This window comes from Hirundo rustica, assembly GCF_015227805.2.
Source record: "Hirundo rustica isolate bHirRus1 chromosome 29 unlocalized genomic scaffold, bHirRus1.pri.v3 SUPER_29_unloc_BUSCO_136144at7742, whole genome shotgun sequence".
Classification (NCBI taxonomy): Eukaryota; Metazoa; Chordata; class Aves; order Passeriformes; family Hirundinidae; genus Hirundo; species Hirundo rustica.
Genome location: NW_026690188.1, coordinates 17,095 through 44,715, shown reverse-complemented (window position 1 = coordinate 44,715; position 27,621 = coordinate 17,095). Strand labels below are relative to the sequence as shown.

General features: G+C 55.2%; 1 protein-coding gene across 1 annotated transcript; it reads right to left on the bottom strand.

The window, feature by feature from the left end:
* Positions 1 to 333: 333 nt before the first annotated feature.
* On the bottom strand, positions 334 to 27,588 carry COPA (COPI coat complex subunit alpha). The gene is given in 39 exon segments (XM_040053580.2): positions 334 to 769; positions 1,759 to 1,953; positions 2,537 to 2,698; positions 3,113 to 3,223; positions 3,812 to 3,998; positions 4,629 to 4,765; positions 4,959 to 5,027; positions 5,191 to 5,268; positions 5,385 to 5,494; positions 5,580 to 5,669; positions 6,271 to 6,336; positions 6,339 to 6,393; positions 6,841 to 6,929; positions 7,414 to 7,509; positions 8,071 to 8,260; positions 8,733 to 8,879; positions 9,690 to 9,852; positions 11,273 to 11,411; positions 12,419 to 12,504; positions 13,107 to 13,246; positions 13,994 to 14,076; positions 16,950 to 17,025; positions 18,042 to 18,108; positions 19,172 to 19,221; positions 19,223 to 19,323; positions 20,812 to 20,894; positions 20,985 to 21,120; positions 21,593 to 21,692; positions 23,213 to 23,322; positions 23,964 to 23,995; positions 23,997 to 24,052; positions 24,054 to 24,072; positions 24,929 to 25,004; positions 25,521 to 25,602; positions 26,110 to 26,183; positions 26,831 to 26,887; positions 26,890 to 26,946; positions 27,548 to 27,560; positions 27,562 to 27,588. Coding segments are annotated over 39 exon segments (3,669 nt in total). The 3' UTR covers positions 334 to 709.
* Positions 27,589 to 27,621: the final 33 nt, after the last annotated feature.

The window sequence follows — 27,621 nt, the reverse complement described above, 5'->3', positions numbered from 1 at the left end:
TCCCTGGAATTGCATCCCTGGATCCTCCCCCATTTCTATTCCCACCCCTCTCCCCTCCAGGGATCGGAATCCACCCAACTTTGGGAATCCTGGATCCATTTCCCTGCCCTTGGAGCCAAACCTGGGAATGCCTAAGGACAAAACTCCAGCCCTCGGGGTTAATTGAGGCGCTAATTACACCCCACTAATTAACACACCCAGCTCCAAGTGATTCCGGGAGTGCCGATCCCATCCTCCCTCCGGAAAATTCCCAGCTCTCCAAGCAGAGGTGGGAAAAGGGATTCAACTCCAGATTTTTTTTTTTGGTGTCTCCTGAGCTGCAAACCAGGAAAATCCAGGCGATTAACGAGCTTTATTAATGAGGGCAGCTCATTAAGACAACACATGGAGTCAAGGAACACGGAGCCGCTTCCAGAGGGAGCAGGATCGCCCCGGATTCAGGGTTTTCCGAGGAATCTCATGGGATTTGAAGGGGAGCAGAGGTGGTTGTGTCACAACCAGGATTTGGGAAGAGCCGCCTTTCCCCCTCCGGAAAAAACCCGGGATGAATGCAGGAAAATGGGTCTGGGAACGGGGACAAAATATCCTGCTAAATGTGGGGAAAAAAGCCTCAGTGTGGCATTCCAGGGTGGGGAAAACAGGAAGAGAGGATGGGAGTGGGGTGAAAGCCGGGATGGGGGAGCGGGAATTTCCGTATCCAGGAGAATTCCTAGCGGAACTGGAGGGGGCTGATGCGCAGCCCCAGCACGTCCTTCCCGATCTCCGTCACCTGCAGGGACAAAGAGAGGATTTAGGGATGAGAATCTGGGATTTGGGCGTGGAAGTTCGGGATTTGGGGGTTGGGTTTGTGGCCGTCGCTCCTGGACCTGCGCTGGGAGCGCCCCGAGATCCCCTGGGGGCATTTGGGTGTGGATTTGAGGGATTTGCCTGGAAATCTGAGGGATTTAGGTGGAAATATCAGGGATTTGAGGGGACATTTGAGATATTTCCATGAATATTGAAGATATTTCCATGGATTGACAAGATTCCCCCTCAGCCTCCTTGAGGGCCCAGCTCCCACAGGCCTTCTGTGTGGGCAAGACCCCAAATCCCCTCTCAGAGGAGAGATTTCTGGGGATATTTGAGCTATTTCCATGGATATTTGAGCTATTTCCATGGATATTGAAGAGATTTCCATGGATACACAAGATTCCCCCTCAGCCTCCTCCACACCACACAGGCCCAACTCCCACAGGCCTTCCGTGTGGGCAAGACCCTGAATCCCCTCTCACAGGAGAGATTTCTGGGGATATTTGAACTATTTCCATGGATATTGGAAATATTTCCATGGATACGGGAAATATTTCTGTGGATATAGAAAATATTTCTATGGATATTGAAGACATTTCCACAGATGCATGAGATTCCCCCTCAGCCTCCTCCGCACCACACAGGCCCAACTCCCACAGGCCTTCCATGTGGGCAAGACCCTGAATCCCCTCTCACAGGAGAGATTTCTGGGGATATTTGAACTATTTCCATGGATATTGGAAATATTTCCATGGATATAGGAAATATTTCTGTGGATATTGAAGACATTTCCACAGATGCACGAGATTCCCCCTCAGCCTCCTCCGCACCACACAGGCCCAACTCCCACAGGCCTTCCTTGTGGGCAAGACCCCGAATCCCCTCAGGAAACACCGATTTTTCCGCCCTGAGGAGGAGAGCGACCCCACAAACCCCCCCCAAAGGCCGAGTTCCCCCGGGGGCCCTCACCGTGGTGACGCGGCAGATCTGCCCGCGGAACTCGGGCCCGTAGCAGGCGCCGCTGAGGGGGCAGCGCTCCAGCGCCTTGCCGCGGTAGATGGGGCGGTAGGAGGCGGCGCAGATGTCGAAGGGGTTGTGCTGGTCGTAGTTGAGCTGGTGGCTGTCGCTGGGGTTCTTCTCGCACGCCGCCAGGATCTTCCGCGTCTGGGGAGCGGGGACGGGAAGGGAAGAGGGGGGATCCACAGGTGAGGGCCGAAAATGGGGTCACAGTGAGGGCCTCATGTCGGGTTTGGGGACAGGGACACCCCAAAAATGGGGTCACAGAGGGGATCCACAGGTGAGGGCCAAAAATGGGGTTATAGTGAGAGCCTGGGCCCGGTTTGGGGACAGGGACACCCCAAAAATGGGGTCACAGAGGGGATCCACAGGTGAGGGCCAAAAATGGGAGATTATAGTGAGAGCCTGGGCCCGGATTTGGGGACAGGGACACCCCAAAAATGGGATCATGGTAGGGGCTTCACACCTGAGGGCCTCATGTCGGGTTTGGGGACAGGGACACCCCAAAAAAGGTGTTTCCCAACTTGAGGGCCTCATCTGAGGACCTCACCTTGAGTTTGGGGACAGGGACATTTGGGGTCTCACCTGCTGTGTTTGGGGACAGGAACATTGGGGACATTTTGGGACAGGACATTTTGGGGTCTCACCTGCTGTGTTTGGGGACAGGAACATTGGGGACAGGGACATTTTGGGACAGGACATTTTGGGACAGGAACATTTGGGTTCTCACCTGCTGGGCCACCTCGGGCTTGGGGCCGAGCTCGAGCAGGCGCCGGGCGAAGGTGGCGGCGGTTTTGAAGTTCTTGAGCTTGAAGAAGAGGTTGAGGGCGGTGCGGAGCACCAGGATCATGTGCACGGGCTGCAGGTTGGAGTGCGTGAAGTAGGCGGCCATCTGCCAGGGAAAGCATGGAAAAGCCGGTTAAAATCCTTGGGAATAACGGGAATTGTGACAGGGAATCCCTCTTTCCCAGACAGCCCCTGCTGGGTTTGCGTTGAAGGCGGAATTCCAAACTTGCAGTGAGTTTTTTTTCCACCTCAGGAATTCCACATTCCCTCCCTCAGGAATTCCCACCTTTTCCCCCTCAGGAATTCCGCATTCCCTCCCTCAGGAATTCCCACCTTTTCCCCCTCAGAAACCCCATATTTCCCCTGCTCAAAAATCCTAAGTTTTCCCCTTAGAAATTCCCACATTTCCTCCCTCAGAAATTCCCACCTTTTCCCCTCAGAAATTCCCACATTTTCCCCTCAGAAATCCCCACCTTTTCCCCTCAGGAATTCCCTGTTTTCCCCCTCAGGTTCCCCTCACCTCACAGATCCTCTTCTGCTGCTCCAGAGTCTCCTTGGGCAGCTTCTTCCTCTCGATCTCCATGGACAATCCCACGATGTATTCCCGGCAAATGGTGATCAGCTGCTGCGCCTTTGGGACAAAAGCCGGGATCACCACACCCTGCCCTGGGAACACCCGGGATCGGGAGTGGGATCCCCACATATCCCCCCTCAGGAATTCCCACATTTCCCCCCTCAGAAATCCCACATTCTCACCTCAGGAATTCTCACATTTCCCCCCTCAGGAATTCTCACATTTCCCCCGTCAGGAATTCTCACATTTCCCCCCTCAGGAATTCCCACATGTCTCCCCTCAGAAATCCCACATTTTCCCCTGATGAATTCCGTGTTTTCCAGGGCAGGATCCCCACATTTCCCCCCACTCAAGAATTCCCACATTTCCCCCCTCAGGAATTCCCACATTTCCCCCTCAGGATCCCCACGTTTCCCCCCCTCAGGAATTCCATGTTCTCCCCTCAGGAATTCCGTGCTTTCCAAGGCAGGATCCCCACATCTCCCCCCATCAGGAACCCTGTGTTTTCCCCTCAGGAATCCCGTGTTTTTCCCCTCAGGAACCCCGTGTTCTCCCCTCAGGAATCCCGTGTTTTCCCCTCAGGAATCCCATGTTTCCCCCTCAGGAATCCCGTGTTATCCCCCCGGGAATCCCGTGTTTTCTCACCTCGGCGATCTCCTGCTTGTTGTCCACCACCAGCAGGGGCACGCTGAGCAGGATCAGCCGGAATTTCTCCACGGCCTCCTCGAACTTTCCGGCGGTGGTCAGCTGGTAGCAGAGCTGCAGCCGCTGGATCAGCTCCGTCAGCCGCAGCCCCACGGCCGGCAGCGCGCTCCTGGGCCCGGCCTCCTTCCTGCATCCCGGCCGTTTCGGCATTTAGGGATCGCCCAGCGATCCGGGGGGTGTGTGGGTGGGGGGGAATTCCAGGAGCAGGCTCCAGGCCGGAGCGCTCCGGGAATTCCCTCCAGGGATGGGAGGCAGCCCTCCCCGAGTCCCTCACGATGCTTCCCAACCCTTTTATCCATGGAAAAATCATCCCAAATATCCAACCCGGCACAGCTCGAGGCCGTTCCCTCTTGTGCTGGCCCTGTTCCCTGGGATCAGATCCCAAATCCGCCCTGGATCCCCCTTTTCCCCAGGCTGAGCCCCCCCCGGCTCCCTCAGGATTCTCCATTCCCTTCTCCCGCTGCTCCAGCTCCGTTCCCTGGACACTTCCCACTTCCCAGCCCCTCATTCCATGAGGATCGAGCCCTGGACTTTCCCTGGATTTTGCCCCAAGCTCAGCCCCAAACCCATCTCTGCCCCCCCCCCAGCAATTCCCAGCTCCCTCCACAAACTGGGAATTCCGGCTCCTCCCCGTCCCCGGAGGCGCCCCAGGAATTCCCAGGCAGGAATCGGCCCCAGCTCAGGCTCATCCCCAGCCTCACAAATCCGGGAATTCTCTGCGGGATGAGCGCTCCCGGGAGGCGGGGAAGGCGCTCACCAGTTGCGGTGCGGGAATCCGTACAAGGCCGGGAGGCTGGGAAGCGCCTGGAATGTCGTGCGGCCTCGGGAAAAGGTCTGCAGGAAGAGCTGCTTGTAGGGCCCGAAGTTGGTCACCCCCACCTGGTCATGGAGCAGCTGGCGGGAAAGGGAAAGGAAATCACGGATCGGGTCGGGAAAAGCCGGATCAGGCAGCGCCGGGGCCTCGCTCCGGGTGGTGTCCGTGGGGAAACGGGACATGGAGCGTTCCCAAACGGACACGGAGCCAAGGTGGGGAGAACAGAGCAGGAAAGGCGGCGTTTTCCCATGGAAAATCCCGCGGGAAGCTCACCCTCATGGCTGTCTCGAAGGATCCGGCCAGGATGTGATCCACGGGGAGCTGGGAGTTGTTGCACCACACCTGGAAAAGAGGGAAGGGGATCCAGGTGGGATTGGGATGGGCGCAGCTCCCACAGCCGAATTCCCAGGCTGGGCTCACAAATCCCAAAAAAAAAAAAAAAAACACAAAAAAGAAGGGGAAAAGGAGGCAATTCCCGGTTTTCCAAGGAAATCCGGGGTTGTACCTGGGCTGGGCTGGTGCCTTTGGTGGGGGGCACGAAGAATCCATCCTCAGCCGCTCCCGCGGGGCCGGCGGGAACATCCTGAGGGGAAAATCCCGGAATTCCGGCTGAAACCCGAGCTGGGCGATCCCACGGAACATCCCCCGCTTCCCGAATTCCCGAGGGACCGGCGCTGGGACGCCCCGGGATGCTCCTACCAGATCGGGGGGAAGATCCAAATCCTCTTCCACCTCCCATCCTCCGCCTTCCTCGGGCCCTTTGCCCGCTCCTTCCTCCCCGAATCCTTCCCCGGCGTCCACGAATCCGTCTGCAGGGAACAGGAATTCCAGAGGGATCCCGGGGAAACGCGCCTTTTCCCAAGGGGAGTCCCCAAAATCCCGGGATTTCCCCACCTTCGTCCAGCTGCAGCTCGGCGTCCTCGCCCCAGCCCTCGGTGCCCACGGCGTCCATGTCGATGTCGGCGGCCAGGGCTCCTCCTTTCCCTAAAAAAAAACGGGAAAGACCCTCGGGAAAGAATTCCGTGAGGGGAAAACCCCACCCTGCCCTCGTGCTGTCGCATCTCGGGTTGGAATTCTGAGGAATTTCGGGATTTGTGAGGGCGGGGGAGAGCTCTGGGATGGTGGGATCGATCCCCGGCCGGACACCCAGAATTCCAGGGATTCCCGGGACACCTCCAGGGATGGGATCCAGCCCTCCCCGAGTCCCTCCCGACGCTTCCCAGCCCTTTTATCCATGGAAAAATCATCCCAAATATCCAACCCTGGCACAGCTCGAGGCCGTTCCCTCTTGTCCCGGCCCCGTTCCCTGGGATCACATCCCAAATCCCCCTTTTCTCTGGGATGAATGCTCCCAGCTCCCTCAGGACCCTCCATTCCCTTTTCCAGCGGCTCATTCCCTGATTCCCACCCCAGGACACAATCCCAGCTCTGATCCCATTCCCGGCGCCTCCCGCCCCACCTCCATTCCCGCCTTCCCGTCCCCTTTTCTCCATTTCCTGGAACATTCCAGGGGTTTTTCACGGGGGAACCTCCCCGTGCTGATCCCAAACGCCCCGGGAATGCCGGGAATGCCGGGAATTCCGACCTTTCCCGGCGATGGAGCCCTCGAAGAAGCCTTTGGACACGGTCAGCAGCGGCCAGTTGGTGTCCAGGGCAGCACCGGCGCCGGCGGCTGCAGCAGCCGCGCCTCGGGATCCACGGCCGGGATCTGGGAACGGCCGGGAAAACATCGGGATGAGCCCAGAAAACCCTGGCATGAGCCCGGAAACCCTCGGGATGTGCCCAGAAAACCCTGGAATGTGCCTGGAAAACCCTCGGGATGTGCCCGGAAAACCCCGGGATGTGCCCAGAAAACTTCGGGATGTGCCCAGAAAACCCTGGGATGAGCCCGGAAACTCTTGGGATGAGCCCGGAAAACCCCGGGATGTGCCGGAAAACCCCGGGATGCGCCGGAACGTCCCCGCTGTCCCTCGGGATCCCGGCCCTGCCCAGGAGCTTTCTCTGCGTCGCCACCTCCTCCCCGAATCCCAGGAGTTTTCCTCACTGGATCCCACTGTTCCCTTCCCAAACTCCCGGAGCTTCCCAGGATTTCCCGCATCCCTGCCCTCCCTCCTGGATTCCCGATGTTTTCCCGGTGTTTTCCGGGCGTTCCCACCGTCTCCTTCTCGGGATCGAAGGATTCCCGCAGGCTCTCGGCCTCCTCGTCCAGCCCGTGCGTGGCGGCCGTCAGGAACGCCAGGGACTCTGGAAAAACGGGAATGAGCCCGGGAGTGACGGGAAATACCGGGAATGGCCACTGGAATAATGGGAATTATGGGGAATGGCCACTGGAATAATGGGAATTATGGGGAATGGCCACTGGAATAACGGAGGTGCCTGGGGGCCCAAGGGCCTTTCCTGAGCTCCCAGGGCAGAATTCCCAGTGGGAATGGCTCCCTGCACCCAGAATTCCCAGTGGGAATGGCTCCCTTTGGCCGCAGTTCCTGAGGATCTCCAGGAGCTTCTCCTCAACTCCCAGGACAGAATTCCCTTTGGGAATGACTCCCAGTCCCTGGAATTCCCGAGTTCCCATTGGGAACAGCTCCCAGTGCCCAGAATTCCCGTTGGGAATGCTCCCCGCTCCCGGGATTCCCACGTTCCCGTTGGGAACGGCTCCCAGTGCCCAGAATTCCCGTTGGGAACGGCTCCCTGCTCCCGGGATTCCCGCGTTCCCGGGGCGCTGCCTCACTCTGGCCGCAGTTGCGCAGGATCCGAACCCTCTCGGCCACGTCCCCCAGGTAGAGCGCGTTCTGGTAGTGCCCGCTCATGTCCTTGCGGATCTCGGCTGCGCCGGGGAAAACCGGGATCGGCCGGGAACAACGGGATCAGCCGGGAACAATGGGAACAGCCGGGAACAACGGGAACAGCCAGGAGAAACGGGAACAGCCGGGAACAACGGGAACAGCCGGGAACAACGGGAACAGCCGGGAGAAACGGGAATCACCCGCCGCCCATTCCCGCTTCTCCAGGAGCCCTCCCGTCCCCTCCTTCCCGAAATCCAGGGGTTTTCCAGGATTCCTCCCATCCCTGCCTTCCTGAGCTCTCCAGGAGCTCCATCCCCACTGGATCCCACTGTTCCCTCCCCAAATTCCAGAAGCTTTCCAGGAGCCCCATCCCTGTTCCCTCCCCAAACTCCAGGAGTTTCCCAGGAGCCTCCATCCCCAAACTCCATGAGTTTCCCAGGAGCCTCCATCCCTGTTCCCTCCCCAAACTCCATGAGTTTTCCAGGAGCCCCATCCCCACTGGATCCCACTGTTCCCTTCCCAAACTCCAGGAGTTTCCCAGGAGCCCCATCCCCGCTCTCCTCCCCAAGCTCCAGGGGCTCTCCCGGCGGGAATGTCCTCACCGATCTTCATCATCTTCCGGAGCTTCTCCAGGTTCCCGGTGATGAGGTAGAGGAAGGAGAGGCGGTCGAAGTTCTTGGTGCGCTGGTAGCACATCTCCACCACCTGGTGGTTCCCCTGCAGCAGCGCCGCCTCGCCCAGCTTCTCCCAGCAGCCCTTGTCATCCAGGGCCTTGGCCGCCTCCAGGGCGATCTGCGACACAGAATTCCGGGATTAGAGACACCGGGAATGGGGTTAGGGACATTGGGAACGGGGTTAGAGACACTGGGAACGGGAAATGGGAACGGGGATTGCAGCAGCGCCGCCTCGCCCAGCTTCTCCCAGCAGCCCTTGTCATCCAGGGCCTTGGCCGCCTCCAGGGCGATCTGCCACACGGAATTCCGGGATTAGAGACACCGGGAACGGCGTTAGGGACATTGGGAATGGGGTTAGAGGGATCAGGAATGGGGAATGGGAGCAGGGATCGCGGCAGGGCTGTCTCTCCCAGCAGCCCTCGTCATCCCGCGCCTTGGCCGCTTCCAGGGCGATCTGTGCAGGGAATGTCCCAAAACATCCCAAACCAAACCTCCCAGAATGTCCCAGAACATCTGGAAACGGCTGAAAACATCCCAAAACATTCCCAAACATCCCCAGATCCCCCGGAACGTTCCCGTGCTGACGTCACCTCGATGTTGCCGCACTCCAGCGCCAGGCTGAAGCGCGTTTTCTCGTCCTTGACGAAGTGCAGAGCCACCTCGGGGTACCCCTTCCTCTGCAGGTAGGCGATGATGGACTGCCCCACCAGCTTGGCGTTCCGCACCATGTGCAGCACCTGCGGGACCCCGACATCCCAAATCCCGAACAGCCCAAACCCCGGACCCCGGGAAAGGCTCTGCCAGCCCCCGCTCCCAAATCCTGAACCCCGGGAAAGGCTCTGCCAGCCCCAAACATCCCAAATCCCGAACATCCCAAACCCCGGACCCCGGGAAAGGCTCTGCCAGCCCCAAACATCCCAAATCCCGAACCCCGGGAAAGGCTCTGCCAGCCCCCGCTCCCAAATCCTGAACCCCGGGAAAGGCTCTGCCAGCCCCAGACATCCCAAATCCCGGGAAAGGCTCTGCCAGCCCCAAACATCCCAAATCCTGAACCCTGGGAAAGGCTCTGCCAGCCCCAAACATCCCAAATCCTGGGAAAGGCTCTGCCAGCCCCAATTCCCAAAGTCCTCAGGGGCAGGTTTCCCCTTTTCCCCTCAATCCTGGATTTCCCCCCAATCCCAGATTTCCCCTCAATCCTGGATTTCCCTGTTCCCATTCCCGGATTTCCCACCTTGTCGCATTTCCCCCGCTGATGAGGGTCAGTCTGAACCTGAACTCGGCGGGGCCAATGCTGAGCTCACCCGTGGCTCTCCCCCATTCCCAGACCCCCGTTCCCATTCCCAGATTCCCCCGCTCCCATTCCCGGATTTTCCCACCTCGTCGTGTTTCCTGTGGATGAGGGCCAGTTTGAACCTGAACTCAGTGGGGTCGATGCCGAGCTCACCCACGGCTCTCCCCCATTCCCGGACCCTGTTCCCGGATTTCACCCCATTCCCGGATTCCCCCAGTTCCCGGATTCCCCCGCTCCCATTCCCGGATTTTCCCACCTCGTCGTATTTCCTGTGGATGAGGGCCAGCTTGAAGCGGAACTCGGTGGGGTCGATGCCGAGCACGCGGGGCCGGCATTCCCGATCCAGGCAGTAGACGCTGTTCCCCTTCACGCGCGTCACGTAGATGGGCAGATCCAGCGTGCGGATGATGCCGTGATCCCTGCGGGGCGCTCCCAGTCACATCCCGGCATTCCCGGTGTTCCCGGCAAATCCCGGGGCGTTCCCAGTCACATCCCGGCGTTCCCAGTCACATCCCGGCATTCCCGGTGTTCCCGGCAGATCCCGGGGCGTTCCCAGTCACATCCCGGCATTCCCAGTCACATCCCGGCATTCCCGGAATTCCCGGCGGATCCCAGGACATTCCCAGTCATATCCCGGCATTCCCGTCACATCCCGGCATTCCCGGAATTCCCGGCGGATCCCAGGGCATTCCCAGTCACATCCCGGCATTCCCGGAATTCCCGGCGGATCCCAGGACATTCCCAGTCATATCCCGGCATTCCCGTCACATCCCGGCATTCCCAGTCACATCCCGGCATTCCCAGTGTTCCCAGCAGATCCCAGGGCACTCCCAGTCACATCCCGGCATTCCCAGTCATGTCCCAGCATTCCCGGTGTTCCCGGCAGATCCCAGGGCATTCCCGCTCAGCTCCCGGGAGATCCCAGGGCATTCCCGACTATCCCAGTCAGAGCCCGGGGCATTCCCGGGAGATCCCGGCATTCCCAGTCAGATCCTGGCATTCCCGGCATTCCCAGGAGAACCCAGAGCACTCCCAGAACACCCCAGCATTCCCAACTATCCCGGTCAGACCCCAGGGAATTCCCAGTGAGATCCCAGCCATCCCAGGGAATTCCTGGCTATCCCAATGAGATCCCGGCATTCCCAGGGTGATCCCAGCATTCCCAAGGAATTCCTGGTTATCGTGGTGAGATCCCAGCATTCCTGACTATCCCGGTGAGGTCCCAGCCATCCCGGGGAACTCCCTGAATTCCCGCCCATCCCGGCTGGGCATTCCCGGCTGAGAATTCCCAGGATTCCTGGCTATCCCGCCCATCCCGGTTGAGAATTCCCGGGGAATTCCCAGCTCTCCCGGTGGGATTCCGGCTATCCCGCCCATCCCTTTGGGCATTCCCAGTTGAGAATTGCCAGGATTCCTGGCTATCCCACCCATCCCGGTTGAGAATTCCCAGGGAATTCCCGGCTCTCCCGGTGGGATTCCTGGCTATCCCGCCCATCCCTTTGGGCATTCCCGGTTGAGAATTCCCGGGGAATTCCTGGCTCTCTCGGTGGGATTCCGGCTATCCCGCCCATCCCTTTGGGCATTCCCGGCTGAGAATTCCCAGGATTCCTGGCTATCCCACCCATCCCGGTTGAGAATTCCCGGGGAATTCCCGGCTCTCCCGGTGGGATTCCGGCTATCCCGCCCATCCCTTTGGGCATTCCCGGCTGAGAATTCCCAGGATTCCTGGCTATCCCGCCCATCCCAGTTGAGAATTCCCGGGGAATTCCCGGCTCTCCCAGTGGGATTCCTGGCTATCCCGCCCATCCCGGTTGAGGATTCCCGGGATTCCGGGCGCACCCCGAGGTGACGGCGTATTTGATGTGGTTGCTGGTGGTGTAGATGAAGACGCCGCTCTCGTCCCAGGCGCCGCTCTTCACCCGGATGTTCTCATGGATCTGGCACAGCGACTCCAGCTTCCGGTTACAGATCAGGATGGCTGGGAATAGCGGGAACCGCGGCGGGAGTCGCGACGGGAATCGCGGGAATCGCAACGGGAATCACAGCGGGAGTAACGGGAATGACAATGGGAATGACGGCGGGAATGACAATGGGAATCACGGCGGGAATGACAATGGGAATAACGGGAATGACAATGGGAATAACGGGAATCACAGCAGGAATGACGGCGGGAATGACAGGAGTCACAGCGGAAACAACGGGAATCACGGCGGGAATAACGGGAATGATGTCAGGAATGATAGGGAATGACAGTGGGAATGACAGTGGGAACAATGAGAATAATAGGAATGGCAACAGGAATGACAATGGGAATGACAGCGGGAATGACAGCGGGAATGAATGGGAATGACAGCAGGAATGACGGCAGGAATGACGGCAGGAATGACGGGAATCACAGCAGAAATAATGGGAATCACGGCGGGAATAACGGGAATGACGTCAGGAATGATAGGGAATGACAATGGGAATCACAGCGGGAATGAATGGGAATGACAGCAGGAATAATGGTGGGAATGACAATGGGAATGGTGGGAATGACGGTAGGAATGAATGGGAATGACAGGGAATGACAGGGATCGTGGGAACGGGAACAAAAATGGGAATGACAGGAACAGGGACCGGAATAATGGGAATGAGAATGCCGGGAATGGCAACGGGAATTCCGGGGATGGGGATGGCAGTGGGGGAAGGAATCTGGCAGAATTCCCAGCAGAATTCTGGGAATCCTGGGATGGGTTTGGGTGGGAAGGGGCAAATCCCAGCCAGACCCACCCCAGTTCCACAGGGGGAGGTTGCATTTATATCGCAATAAAAGCCGACAAATTCCATTAAAAACCCGGGATATTCCAATTAAAAACCTGGGATATTCCATGAAAAACCCGGGATATTCCAATTAAAAACCTGGGATTTTCCACGAGAAGCCCGGGATATTCCATGAAAAACCCGGGATTTTCCACGAGAGGCCGGGATCTCCCCGGAGCTCACCGTGCTTGGCCAGCAGCGCCACGTGCGACATGTCGCCCGACCAGATCACGTACTTCACCTTGGAGATCTTCACCGAGGCCAAGGTCCTGGGAAAACCCCGGATCCGGGATCAGGGAACGTCCCCACACACACCCCCGCAGCCTCCGGGCTCCCAAAAAACCCCGGAGGATCCCAAAAAAACCCCGGAGGATCCCAAAAAAAACCCCAGAGGATCCAAAAAAAACCCCAGAGGATCCAAAAAAAACCTGGAGGATCCCAAAAAACCCCGGAGGATCCCAAAAAAAACCCCGGAGGATCCAAAAAAAACCCCGGAGGATCCCAAAAAAACCACAGCGGATCCCAAAAAAAACCCCAGGGGATCCCAAAAACCCCACAGAGGAACCCAAAAAAAACCCCAGAGGATCCAAAAAAACCCTGGAATATCCCCAAAAAATCACAGAGGATCCCAAAAAACCCCTGGAGGATCCCAAAAAAAACCCCATGGGATCCCTTTTCCAGCCCTTCCCAGCTTTCCACAGGAACAAGCAGGATTTGGGATGGGAAAAGTGGGATTTAGGGTGGAAAAAATGGGATTTAGGGTGGGAAAAACGGGATTCGGTGCAAAAAAAGCAGGATTTAGGGAGAAAAAAGCAGGATTTAGGTGCGGAATTCCCAGAAAATTCCGGAAAATTCCCAGGAAGACTCCCACCTCTTCTGCTGGACGTCGAAGAGCGTGATGGAGTCGGAGTCCCGGAGCAGGAGATTCCCGGTGCCGGCGTAGAAAATCTCGTCGCAGTTGGGAACCGGAATTTTCTTGGTGATTTCGTTCTTCAGGTTCTTGATCAGGATCTGCCCGGAGAATTCCCGGTTTTTAGGGAATTCCGGGAGGGATTGTGTCCTTCGGGCAGGGTTTGGGGGCTTTTTCCCAGGATTTTCCCCCTCCTGCCTTGTTTTTGAGGGCGCACAAAGAGCCGGGGTGGGGATCTGGAGTTTTCCCGGAGGTGGGGATCTGGAGTTTTCCCGGAATTCCGGGGATTTGGAGGCTGGAAAATCCCTCCAGGGATGGGATCCGGCCCTCCCTGACCCCTCCCGATGCTTCCCAGCCCTTTTTCCATGGAAAAATCATCCCAAATCTCCAACCCTGGCACAGCTCGAGGCCGTTCCCTCCTGTCCCGGCCCCGTTCCCTGGGATCAGATCCCAAATCCCCCTGGATCAGATCCCAAATCCCCTGGATCAGATCCCAAATCCCCCCTGGAGGATCCCAAATCCCCCCTGGATCAGATCCCAAATCCCCCCTGGATCCAATCCCAAATCCCCCCTGGGATCAGATCCCAAATCCCCCCTGGATCCGATCCCAAATCCCCCCTGGATCCGATCCCAAATCCCCCCTGGATCCAATCCCAAATCCCCCCTGGATCCGATCCCAAATCCCTTTTCTCCGGGATGAACGCTCCCAGCTCCCTCAGGCTCCTCCATTCCCTTCTCCAGCTGCTCCAGCCCCATTCCTGGTTTTCCCAACCCTTTTTTTTGGGACCGGCCCCCCCCCGGATCCGACCCCCAGGTTCCGGATTTCCCGGGATTCCCGGGATTCTCACCGAGTGCATCCTGTCCAGGACGGCGAATCGGTTCCGCGCCACCCACACGGCCGTGAGCCCCGAGGAGCGCTTCCCCTCCGGAGCTGCATCCCAAAAACACCGGGATCGCGGCGGGAACGCGGCCGGGAATCGGGGATGGGATCCAGGGATCGGGACGGGAATGAGGGATAAAATGGGATCCAGGGATGGGAATGAGGGATGGGATCCAGGGATCGGGACAGGAATGAGGGATGGGATCCAGGGATAGGGACGGGAATGAGGGATGGGATTTAGGGATGAGACGGGAATGATGGGATAAAATGGGATTCATGGGATTTAGGGATTGGGATGGGAATGAGGGATGAAATGGGATTTATGGGATTGGGATGGGAATGAAGGGATGAAATGGGATTTATAGAATGGGACTGGCACAGGATTTATGGGGTGGGATCAATGGGATTTCTGGGATTCTGGGATGGGCTCCGGAGCTTTTCCAGCCGGGCTGGGATCGGAAGTGACCCCGGAGCCGCTCCCGCCCCTTTTCCCTCCATTCCCATTTCCCAAAAAATCCCAATTTCATCCCGGAATCGTCGGGATCACCAGGGGCCCTGAATTCTCCAATTCCCCATCCCGGGCTGCTCCGCAGAAATCCCGGATTTTGGGCAGGAAAAGGCTCCGGGAATCCCCAAAACGTGGAATCCCAGGGATCTCCCCCATGAAACGGGGATCTGAGGGATTTCCCTCCAAAAAAAAGTGGGATTTGAGGGATCTTCCAAAAGAATAAAAGCGGAGTTTGAGGGATTTTCACCCCCAAAAATGTGGGATTTGAGGGTTTTTCCAAAAGAAAAACAGGGATTTGAGGGATTTTCCCCCCAAAAAGTGGGATTTGAAGGTTTTTCCAAAAAAAAAATCAGGGATTTGAGGGATTTCCCCCCCCCCTAAAATGTGGGATTTCAGGGATTTTCCAAAAGAATAAAGTAGAATTTGAGGGATTTCCCCCCAAAAAATGTGGAATTTGAGGTTTTTTTCCAAAAGAAAATCAGGGATTTGAGGGATTTTCCCCCAGAATTCCGGATTCGGGTTTTTTTCCCCCCAGAACTTTCCGGAGGCCGGGTCCCTCTCTCCCTCTCCCTCCTCTGCCTGTGGAATTTTCCTCTTCCCTCTTTTTTTTTCGGGACCCAGCTGCTCCCTCCATCAAACCCAGGGATTTGATTGATCTTCCCAATATCCCAGCTGGAAAAAAACTTCCCAAAAAAAAAACCCCAACGATTTTTTTTTTCTTCCCCGTTCTTTCCCTCCAAATCCACCCCAGGGTGCGAATATTCCCTGCTCCAACCCCTCCAGAATCCATAAATCCCTGGGAAAATCCCCAAAACCCGCTCCGTTCCTCTCTCCCAGCGTTCCCTGACAGGGGGAGCAGCTGGAATTCCGCAAAAAAACAACGACAATTTGGGAATTTCCATCCCGTTAAATCACGGCCTGGAACCGTAAATCCCCAACGACGGAAGGAATCCGTGCGGAATTTGCCAGGGAGGGAAAACAAAATAATTCCTGGAGCTGTCGCTTTTAAAGCTTTTTCCCTTTTTTTTTTTTTTTTTTTTTTTCCCTTTTTTTTTCCGTGAATCATCCCAAAAATCCGCTGGAGATTCGGCGGCTCCGGCTCCAGCCGGGAGGGAAATTCGGGAAAGGAGGAATCCCGATAAAAATCCGGCTCGGGGCTGGAAAAGTCGGAGATTTGCAGAGGGAAAAAGCTGCCAAAAATCCGGGGGGGAAAAAAGAGGAATTTGGGGTTTGGGGGGGAAAAAAAGGGAATTAAGGGGAAATGAAAGGGAAAAACGGGGTGGGAAATGGGATTTAAGGATAAATGAAAGGGAAAATGGGGATAAAAATGGGAATTTTTAAGGATAAATAAAGGGAAAAAAAGGGAATTTAAAAAGGGGATTTTTAAGATAAATAACGGGAAAACAGTGATTAAAAAAAGGGAATTTTAAAGATAAATGAAGGGAAAATAGGGATAAGAAAAAGGAATTTTAAAGAAAAGTAAAAGGAAAACAGGGATAAAACGGAATTTTTAAAGAAAAATAAACGGGAAACAGGGATTTAAAAAAAGGGAATTTTAAAGATAAATGGAGGCAAAATAAGGATAAAAAAGGGATTTTTAAAAGATAAATAAAGGGAAAACGGGAAAAAAAGAGTGATTTTTAAGGATAAATAAAAGGGAGAACAAGGATAACAAAAGGGAATTTTAAAGATGAATAAAAGGAAAGCAGGGATAAAAAGAAATTTTTAAGGATAAACAGAAGGAGAACAGGGATAAAAAAGGGAATTTTAAGGATAAATGAGGGGAAAACAGGGATAAAAGAGGGATTTTTAAAAGATAAAAGTAAAAGGAAAGCACAGATTAAAAGGGATTTTTAAGAAAAAAAAGGGATTTTTAAGGATAAATAAAGGTGAATTTTAAGGATTAAAAGGGAATTTTAAGGACGAATAAAGGGAATTTAAGGATGAATAAAGGGAATTTTAAGTATAAAAAGGAATTTTTAAGGATAAATAAAGAGAATTTTATGGATAACAAAGGATAACAAAGGATTTTTAAATAAAGGGAATTTTAAGGATAAAAAAGGGAATTTTAAGGACGAATAAGGGAATTTTAAGGTAAATAAAGGGAATTTTAAGAATGAATAAAGGGAATTTTAAGGATAAAAAAGGGATATTTAAGGATAAATAAAGGGAATTTTAAGGACGAATAAAGGGAATTTTAAGGATGAATAAAGGGAATTTTAAGGACGAATAAAGGGAATTTTAAGGATAAATAAAGGGAATTTTAAGGACGAATAAAGGGAATTTTAAGGACGAATAAAGGGAATTTTAAGGACGAATAAAGGGAATTTTAAGGATAAAAAGGGAATTTTAAGGATGAACAGAGGGAAGAAGGGGGCTGGGAATTCCCGGGATCCGCAGCCCCGGCCACACCCACCGTCGGGATTCTGGGAATCCGCGTCCTTGGGAATGGTGTAGAGGTCGTAGGTGCTGTTCTCCAGGTTGCTGGCTCGCTGCCGGAGAAAAACGGGAATTTCAGGGATTCTTCCCCAAAAAAAAACCATCGGGGATTTGAGGGAATTATTTCCCAACAAACCGGGGAATTTCAGGGATTTTTCCCCCTCAGAAAATGTGGAATTTATGGGAATTTTTTTTTCTCCAGGAAAAGGAGGATTTAAGGGATTGTTCCCACCAAAAAAAAAGAGAGTGGAATTAGCGGGATTCTCCCACCAAAAAAAATCAGGGATTTGAGGGATTTTCACCCCAAAAATGTGGGATTGGAGGTTTGGGGTTAAAAAAAAAAGGGATTTTGAGGGGATTTATTTCCCAAAAAATGTGGAATTTGAGGGATTGGGATTCCCCACCCACCAAAAAAAAAAAAAAAATCAGGAATTCAGGGATTTCCCCCCCTCAGGAATTCCGTGATTTCCCCCAGGATTTCCTGATTTCCCCCCCTCAGGAATTCCGGGATTTCCCTCAGGAATTCCAGGATCTCCCCCAATCAGGAATTCCAGGATCTCCCCCTCAGGAATTCCAGGATCTCCCCTCAGGAATTCCAGGATTTCCCCCCTCAGGAATTCCAGGATTTCCCCCCTCAGGAATTCCAGGATCTCCCCCAATCAGGAATTCCGTGATTTCCCCAATCAGGAATCCCGTGATTCCCCCTCACGAATCCCAGGATTTCCCCAATCAGGAATTCCAGGATCTCCCCCTCAGGAATTCCAGGATTTCCCCCTCAGGAATTCCAGGATTTCCCCCTCAGGAATTCCAGGATTCCCCTCAGGAATCCCAGGATCTCCCCCAATCAGGAATCCCAGGATCTCCCCCCCTCAGGAATCCCGGGATCTCCCCCCAATCAGGAATCCCGTGATTCCCCCCCCTCAGGAATCCCGGGATTTCCCCCCTCAGGAATCCCAGGATCTCCCCCCAATCAGGAATCCCAAGATTGCCCCCCTCAGGAATCCCAGGATCTCCCCCCAGTCAGGAATCCCGTGATTCCCCCCTCAGGAATCCCGGGATGCGGACTCACGGTGCACAGCAGCACGGCGTTCTCCGCGGGGTTGTAGGACATGCTGAACACCGGGAACTTGGAACCGCTGGGAAAACGGGAAAGGGGGAAATCGGGAGAGGATTCCTCACGGAAAAACCCCGGGAATGTCGGAATTCCGGGCTGGATCCCCGGAACGTTCCCTCGCAAACCACAGGAAATTCCCGTTTCGGGATCCTGCTCCTCCCAGTTTTTCCAGGCTCAAATCCCCTTGGGAACGGCGCAAAAACTTTGGAATTCCAGGAGAAAACTCCAGCCTGGAGCTTCAAACCTCTGAACCCCAAATTCCGCCTCTGCACAGCCCAAAATTCCCCAGAATTCCATAAAACTCCCCAAAATTCCCCAAAATTCCCTTTTTTTCCCCCACCCTCGCAACCTCCCCGAGGGCGAAATCCCATCCCGGGAACCCAACCGATCCCGGATTTTCTTGGGATAACTTTGGGAATTCCGAGGTGGAAACTCCTCAAAGCCGAAATTCCATCCCCGTTCAAATCCCAGTTTTCCCCTCCCAGCCGCAGCACCGGGAGAGCCGGAGCTGGGAACCGGAGACCCGGGAATGCCGGACGGGCTTTCGGGGATTTCCCGGGATCCCGGCCGGGTTTTTCAGGGATTTCTTGGGATCCTGGCCGGGTTTTTCTGGGATTTCTTGGGATCCCAGCTGGGTTTTTTTGGGATTTTCTGGGATCCCAGTGTTGGGTTTTTCAGGGATTTCTCAGGATCCTGGCAGGGTCTTTTGGGATCCCAGCTGGGTTTTCCCAAGATTTCCCAGTTTTCTGGGATTTCTCGGGATCTCGGCCAGGTTTTTCTGGGATCCCAGCCGGGATTTTCAGGATTTCCTGGGATCCCAGCTGGGTTTTTCATGGATCTCGGCCAGGTTTTTCCAGGACTTCCTGGGATCCCAGCTGGGTTTTCCCAGGATTTCCCAGTTTCCTGGGACTTCCCGGGATCCCAGCCAGGTTTTTCTGGGATTTCCTGGGATCTCAGCCCGGGTTTTTTTTTGATTTCCTGGGATCCCAGCTGGGTTTTTTCAGGATTTCTCGGGACCCCGGCTGGGTTTTCCCGGGATTTCCCAGTTTTCCGTGTTTTCCCGGGATCCCGGCGCGCTCCCGTGCCTGCGGAGCTGCATCACGGCCACGTCGCGGGAGCTGCCGAAGTCGAGCTGCCCGCAGGAATCGATCCTTGACGTAGAAGAGGGAATTCCCGTGCACGGCCAGCGCCGGCCGCTCCCGCTCCAGCTTGAACACCAGCATCCCGCCGTCGTGCCCTGCGGAAAAACGGGAATTACAGCGGGAATTACAGCGGGATTGAACACCAGCATCCCGCCGTCGTGCCCTGGGGGAAAACGGGAATTACAGCGGGAAAAACTGGGAATTACAGCGGGAATTACAGGGGGATTGAACACCAGCATCCCGCCGTCGTGCCCTGGGAAAAACCGGGAATTACAGCGGGAAAAACCGGGAATTACAGCGGGGAATTACAGCGGGAATTACAGGGGGATTGAACACCAGCATCCCGCCGTCGTGCCCTGGGGAAAAAACGGGAATCACAGCAGGAATTACAGCGGGAATTACAGCGGGATTGAACACCAGCATCCCGCCGTCGTGCCCTGGGGAAAAACGGGAATCACAGCGGGAATTACAGCGGGAATTACAGCGGGAAAAAACGGGATTGAACACCAGCATCCCGCCATCGTGCCCTGGGGAAAAACCGGGAATTACAGCGGGATTACAGCGGGGAAAAAACGGGAATTACAGCGGATTGAACACCAGCATCCCGCCGTCGTGCCCTGGGGAAAAAAACGGGAATCACAGCGGGAATTACAGCGGGGAAAAACAGGATTGAACACCAGCATCCCGCCGTCGTGCCCTGGGGAAAAAACGGGAATTACAGCGGGAATTACAGCGGGAAAAAACGGGATTGAACACCAGCATCCCGCCGTCGTGCCCTGGGGAAAAAACGGGAATTACAGCGGGAATTACAGCGGGAATTACAGCGGGAATTACAGTGGGAAAAAAACCAGGAATTACAGCGGGAATTACAGCGGGATGGGAATGGGGGATTGAACACCCAGCATCCCGCCGTCGTGCCCTGGGGAAAAACCGGGAATTACAGCGGGAATTACAGCGGGAAAAAAACGGGATTGAACACCAGCATCCCGCCGTCGTGCCCTGGGGAAAAACCGGGAATTACAGCGGGAATTACAGCGGGGAAAAAACGGGATTGAACACCAGCATCCCGCCGTCGTGCCCTGGGGAAAAACCAGGAATTACAGCGGGAAAAAACGGGAATTACAGCGGGATGGGAATGGGGGATTGAACACCAGCATCCCGCTGTCGTGCCCCGGGAAAACCAGGAATTATAGCGGGAAAAACCAGGAATTACAGGAGGATGGGAATGGGGGATTAAACACCAGCATGCCACTGTCATGCCCCGAGAAAAAAAAACGGGAAAAAACAGGAATTACAGCAGGAAAAACTGGGAATTACAGCAGGAATTACAAGATGGGAATAGGGGATTGAACAGCAGCATTGCCCCCGTCATGGCCTGGGGAAAAAAACCCCCAGAATTCCAGGAAAAAACAGTGGGAATTACACCTGGGTATCCCAGCTGAAAACTTGGGATTCCCAGCCAGATTTTTGGGATTCCGAGCTGGAATTCTGGGGCTCCCAGCTGGATTTTTGGGATTCCCGGCCGGAATTCCGGGGCTCCCAGCTGGAATTCCGGGATTCCCGGCCGGAATTCCGGGGCTCACCGGCAGCGAAGAGGTTGAGGTTGGGATGCGCCGCCAGCACCCAGAACCGGTCGTGGTCGCGCCGGAACGTCTGGACTCCGGTCCTGGAGGGGGGGGAAAATCCGGGAATTTTGGGAATGCCGGGGACGCCCGGGGATTCCCAAGGATCCCCCCGGAGCCCCGGGATCACGGACCGCTTGGACATGTCCCAGACGCGGATGCTCTTGTCCTCGGAGTTGCTGAGGATCAGCTCCTGGCGCGGGTGGAAAACGGCGCAGGAAACGTTGTTGTAGTGACCCCGGCACGTGTCCACCTCCCACGCCTTGGATTCTGCGGGAATCGGGGGGAAAAACGGGAAAAGTCACGGGAAAAGTCACGGGAGAAATGGGAAAAAATACACCAGAGGAATGGGAGGAACCAGCCCGGCACGTGTGCACCTCCCACGCCTTGGATTCTGTGGGAAACGGGGGGAAAAACCGGGAAAGTCACGGGAGAAATGGGGAAAAATACACCAGAGGAATGGGAGGAACCAGCCCGGCACGTGTGCACCTCCCACGCCTTGGATTCTTTGGGAATAGAGGGAAAAATGGGGAAAAAAGTCCAGGGAAAATTGAAAAACCCCAGAGGGAATGGGAAAAAAAACCCCAAGGAAGAGGAAAAGCAGCAGGGGAACGGGGAGAAGGATTCCAGGGAATCGGGGGAATGGGGCAGGAAAACTGCCCAGGATGGGGAACAAAGCGGGAAACGCCGGGAACGGGGCCGGAATTCCGAGGCCTTTTCCCGATTTTGCGGATTTCCTCACCGTTCATCATCCAGATCTTCACCTGGCGGTCGTCGGCCCCGGACACGATCAGCGGCATGGAGGGGTGGAAGGCGGCCCAGTTCACCCCGCGGTCATGGCCCTGGGAGAAGAAACACGGGAACGGGAATTCCGGGATAAACACCGGGAACGGGCACGGGAAACACGGGATAAACACCGGGAACGGGCACGGGAAACACGGGATAAACACCGGGATAAACACCGGGAACGGGCATGGGAAACACGGGATAAACACCGGGATAAACAGCGGGAATGGGAACGGGAAATTCAGGATAAACACTGGGATAAACACTGGGATAAACACCGGGAATGGGAATGGGAAATCCAGGATAAACACTGGGAAAAACACCGGGAATGGGAACGGGAAATCCAGGATAAACACAGGGACAAACACTGGGATAAACACTGGAAATGGGCACGGGAAACACAGGATAAACACTGGGATAAACAGCGGGAATGGGCACAGGAAATTCAGGATAAACACAGGGACAAACACTGGGATAAACACCGGGAATGGGAACGGGAAATTCAGGATAAACACAGGGACAAACACCAGGAATGGGCACAGGAAACACGGGATAAACACTGGGATAAACAGCGGGGAATGGGCACGGGAAACACAGGATAAACACTGGGATAAACACGGGAATAGGCACGGGAATTCCTGGATAAACACTGGGATAAACACCAGGAATGGGCACGGGAAACACGGGATAAACACTGGGATAAACACCGGGAATGGGCACGGGAATTCCTGGATAAACACCAGGAATGGGGAAAATCCAGGAAGAACTCGCCCTGGCTCGGCCGTTCCCCATTTCCCAGATGCTGCAGCTGGGATCACCCAGGGCTTCCCCTGGATTCCCATGGATTTTCCCTGTGTTTCCCATGGATTTTCCCAGTGTTTCCCGTGGATATTCCCCGTATTTTTTCCCAGTGTTTCCCCGGATTTTTTCCCGGTGTTTCCCTGGTGTTTCCCCTAGATTTTCCCTGGTGTTTTCCCCTGGATTTTCCCCGTGTTTCCCCCTGGATTCTCCCCGGTGTTTCCCCTGGATTTTCCCTGGATTTTCCCAGTGTTTCCGGTGCATTTTTCCCGGATTTTCCCCGGTGTTTCCCCTGGATTTTCCCAGTGTTTCCCGCGGATTTTTCCCGTGCATTTTCCCTGGTGTTTCCATGGATTTTCCCCAGTGTTTCCCATGGCTTTTCCCGTGGATTTTTCCCAGTGTTTCCCGTGCATTTTCCCTGGTGTTTCCCATGGATTTTCCCCAGTGTTTCCCGTGGCTTTTCCCGTGGATTTTTTCCCAGCGTTTCCTGTGGATTTTCCCGCATTTTCCCTGGTGTTTCCCATGGATTTTCCCCAGTGTTTCTCATGGATTTTTCCGTTTCCCCCTAGATTTTCCCAGTGTTTCCCGTGGATTTTCCCGTGGATTTTCCCGTGGATTTTCCCAGTGTTCCCGTGCATTTTCCCTGGTGTTTCCCATGGATTTTCCCCAGTGTTTCTCATGGATTTTTCCCTGTGTTTCCCCCTAGATTTTCCCAGTGTTTCCCGTGGATTTCCCATGGATTTTCCCGTGGATTTTCCCGGGTTCCCGGCCGCGGCACCTCCAGCACGTGTTTGACCACGGCGTCGGTGGTGCCGAACAGATCCACGCCCGTGATGCCGCGCACGTCCGACTCCACGGCGCCCGGGGAGAGGTTCTTCTTCCGGAGCCCTGCGGAGCGGGAAAACGCCGGGAAAATCCGGGAGAACGCCGGGAATCAGCGCCGGGATCCAGCAGTTCCAAGGGGATCCTTTTTCCCCCGTTTTTTCCCATTTTTCCCCATTCTCACCGGAGATGTCCCACACCCGTTCCCGATCCCCGTTTATCCCGGTTTTCCCGTGGTTTTTCCATGGTTTTATCGTGTTTTTCCCCAGATCTCACCGGAGATGTCCCACACCCATTCCCAACCCCCATTTATCCCGGTTTTCCTGTGGTTTTTCCCCCGTTTTTCCTGGCTCTCACTGGAGATGTCCCACACCCGTTCCCAACCCCTGTTTTTCCCGTTCCCAATCCCCATTTTTCCATGGTTTTTCCGGGTTTTCCCAGATCTTACTGGAGATGTCCCACACCCATTCCCAATCCCCATTTCTCCCCGTTCCCAATCCCCGTTTCCCGTGTTTTTTCCATGTTTTTCCTGGCTCTCACTGGAGATGTCCCACACCCGTTCCCAATCCCCGTTTTTCCCGTTCCCAAATCCCCATTTTCCATGTTTTTTCCATGTTTTTCCCGGGCTCTCACCGGAGATGTCCCACACTGGTTCCAATCCCCATTTTTCCCCCGTTTTGTTTTTCCATGTTTTTCCCGGCTCTCACCGGAGATGTCCCACACCCTGACGCTCGGTCCAGCTGGCCGACACCACCAGGTCCTCGGCCGGGTGGAACTGGGCGCACATCACGTAGTGGGTTGTGTCCCGTCAGCACGCTGGGAAAACGGGAAAATCCAGGGAAAAATCCGGGTCAACGCGGGGAAAATCCAGGGGAAAAAAATCCAGGGGAAAAACACGGGGAAAATCCGGGGGAAAAATCCGGGTAAACGTGGGGAAAATCCAGGGGAAAAATCCAGGGGAAAAATCCAGGGGAAAAATCCAGGGGAAAATCCAGGGAAAACACGGGGAAAATCCGGGGAAAAATCCGGGGAAACGCGGGGGAAAATGGGGGAAAAAATCCAGGGGAAAACACAGGGAAAATCTGGGGAAAATCCAGGGGAAAATCCAGGGGGAAAAATCCAGGGGAAAAATCCAGGGGAAAAATCCAGGGGAAATCCCGGAAAGATCCAGGGAAAAAAAACAGGGAAAAATCAAGGGGAAAGAGCCCAGGGAAAACACGGGGAAATCCAGGGAAAAAAATGGGGAAAAATCCAGAGAAAAAAAATGGGGAAAAATCCAGAGAAAAAATGGGGAAAAATCCAGAGAAAAAAAATCCAGGGGAAATCGAGGGGAAAGAGCCCAGGGAAAACATGGGATTCAGGCCAGGAACGCCGGGATTTGGGGAACTCTGAGGCTCCAGGGGGATCCCGGATGGGAAATCCGGGATAACCGGGGCAGGAGTCGGGGCTGATCCCGAAAATCCCAACCAGGGAACCCTGGGATGGAAAAGATCCTGAAATCCCAAAAAACCCCAGCCTGACTACCAAGGGCTGGGACATTCCCAAGGATGGGGAATCCATGGAAAACCTGGGCCGGGCTCCTCCCCACCCAGCCAGGAGGGGTTTGTCCTGGAATCCCGGGAATTCCCGGGGAAATTCCAGGGGAATTCCCGGGGAATCCCGGCGCCCTCACCAGACGCAGGTGCGCGATTGCCAGTTCCACACGCGGATGGTTTGGTCATCGGAAGCGCTCAGGATCCAGGGATATATTCCTGGGAAAAGGAAAAAAAAACGGGATTGGGCACGGGGGGAGAGAGCCCAGCGCCGGGAATTCCCTCGGGAAGGGAGCACGGAGAAACTCCCTGGGAAAATCCCCAGGAACGGATTCAAAGGGAAAACCCCAGGAGTGAATTCCACTGGAGATTCCAAAAGGAAATTCCCAAGGGAAAATCCCCAGGAATGGATTACAAGGGAAAATCCCCAGGCGTGAATTCCCACTGGAGATTCCAAAAGGAAATTCCCAAGGGAAAATCCCCAGAAATGGATTCCAAAGGGAAAATCCCCAGGAGTGAATTCCAACTGGAGATTCCAAAAGGAAATTCCCAGGAGAAATTCCCAGGAATGGATCTGCAAGGGTCAATCCCACTGGAGATTCCCGGGATAACTCTGGGATTCCCAGAAGCCCCAGATTCTGGGGATAACCCCAGGATTCCCAGGATTCCCCCGGGGTTCCCAGGATTTCCCCGGATTCCCCCGGGATTCCCGTTTTTCCCGGTTTTCCCTCACGTGGTGGAAGAAGGTTGTCCGGATGTAATCCAGGTGTCCCAGCAGCGTGAAGAGGCAGCGCCGCAGTTTGTAATTCCACACCTGCAATTCCCAAATCCCGGAATTCCAGAGCGGGAGAGGCCGGGCCCCCCCCCGAGCCGAGCAGGGCCCCGACATTCCCAACCCTCTCCTGGGAATTTTTTCCCATTCATTCCCAGATTTCCCCTCACTTTTCCCACGCTTAATCTTTCCAATCCCATCCCACCTTTCTCCCCCTCACATCCCCGAATCCAGAAATTCCCAATTCCCTCCCAAACTTTATTCCCACAAAACCCCCCAAACCCCGCCTGGACAAAGATCCAGCTCCAAAAGCAGGGAAGCAAAATTAAAATTCCCAACTTTTCCTCAGGAATTTTTTTCCCCTTTTTTTTCCCAGATTTCCCTCACTTTTCCCGCTTTAATTCCCCATCCCAGATTTCCCCCTCAAATCCCCAATTCCCAAAGTCCATTCCCACGAATCCCGGGCTGGGAAGGACCCAGGGCTCATCCTGGCTCTGGGGTTGTTTTTTTTTTTTTTGGGAAAAGCGGGAAAATCTGGGAATTCTCAACCTTGATTTTGTAATCATCGCCTCCGGACACGAAGAGCGGCTGCTGCTTGTGGAAGTCGATCCCTCGCACCGGCCCTGCCCACAGGAAAACCCTGGAATTCCCAGGAAACCCCGGGAATTCCCCGGATCCAGGAAACCCCAAGGAAGAGCCGGGCTCCAGCAGCGACCCCCCTCCGGCTCCCCGAGGATTTTTCCTTTCGTTTTTTTTTGCTGCTCCTGATCCCACCAGAGGCTTCCCCAAAAAAAAAAAATCAGGAATCGCCCCCAATTCGAGCCCAGCTCTGGGTTTTATGGGAATTTCCGAATTCCCCCTCCCCGGAATGTCCTGGGAAAAGCTTCTCCCAGAGCCCAGGAATCCTCCCGGAGGAAGCGATTTTCCCGGAATCCATCCCAAAAATCCAAGCTCCAGCCCAAAGTTCCCTTGGAGCAGCTCCAGGGAGTTGCAGGAGTGCAACTCCCAGCCGGAAGTTTCGGGAATTTTCCCCCAAGATTCTGGAATTGTTTTTTCCCTCTTGGAGCCCAAGCCAGGAACGCCACGGCCTCGGAATTCCCGGAATTCCCATTTCCCTTCCAGGAACTCCACTTCCAGCTCCGCCGCGCCCCTGGAGCGGGGGTGCAGAATTCCCAAAGCTCGGGGAATCTCCCCCGGATCCGGGCGCTCGGAGCTGAGCGCGGGGGATCCCGGAGTTCCCGTTTTATCCCGTTTTTTTCCCGGGAATCACCGTCGTGCTCGTCGAACTTGTCGATGAGGGTGCACATGCGATAGTCCCAGAGCTGATGACGCCGTTGTGGTGGAGGCTGGTGAGGATCCAGGGCCGCTTCGGGTGGAACGACAGCCCTGGGAACAGGGGGAAAAACGTGGGAAAAGGGCCGGGAACAGACAGAGGAAAACCTTGGGAAAGGCCAGGGAAAATAAATGGAAACCACTGGGAAAAGATGAGGAACGCTCTGGGAAGAGACGGGGAAAATATGGGAAAGGCCGTGGAAAACCTTGGGAAGAGCCAGGGGAGAAAAATCTGGGAAAAGAGACGGAAACCTCTGGGAAGGGCGCGAGCAGCCCAAATCCCGGGAATTCCCGGGACATCTCCAGGGATGGGAGCCAGCCCTCCCCGAGCTTTTCCCTTTTCCAGGAGGGATTTTCCCAAATTTCCCACCCTGAGCCTCCCCTGGCACAGCTCGAAGGCCGTTCCCTCTTGTGCTGGCCCCGTTCCCTGGGATCAGATCCCAAATCCCCCCCTGGCGTTGCGATCCCAAATCCCCCTTTTCTCTCCGGGCGAACGCTCCCAGCTCCCCCAGGATCCCCCATTCCCTTCTCCAGCCGCTCCCTCCATGCCGGAATTTCGCCTCCCGTCGGAAGTGCCGCTGCCACGCCTGGCCCCCATTCCCTCGGTGCCGCCTTTTTCCTTCGGGTTTTTCCCGCTTTTCCCCGGGATTTTCACCTTTCACCCGCGCCGGATTTGGTCTCGAATTTGGTCAGCATGGCTCCGGCCCGGCCCGGCCGCAACCCGTAACC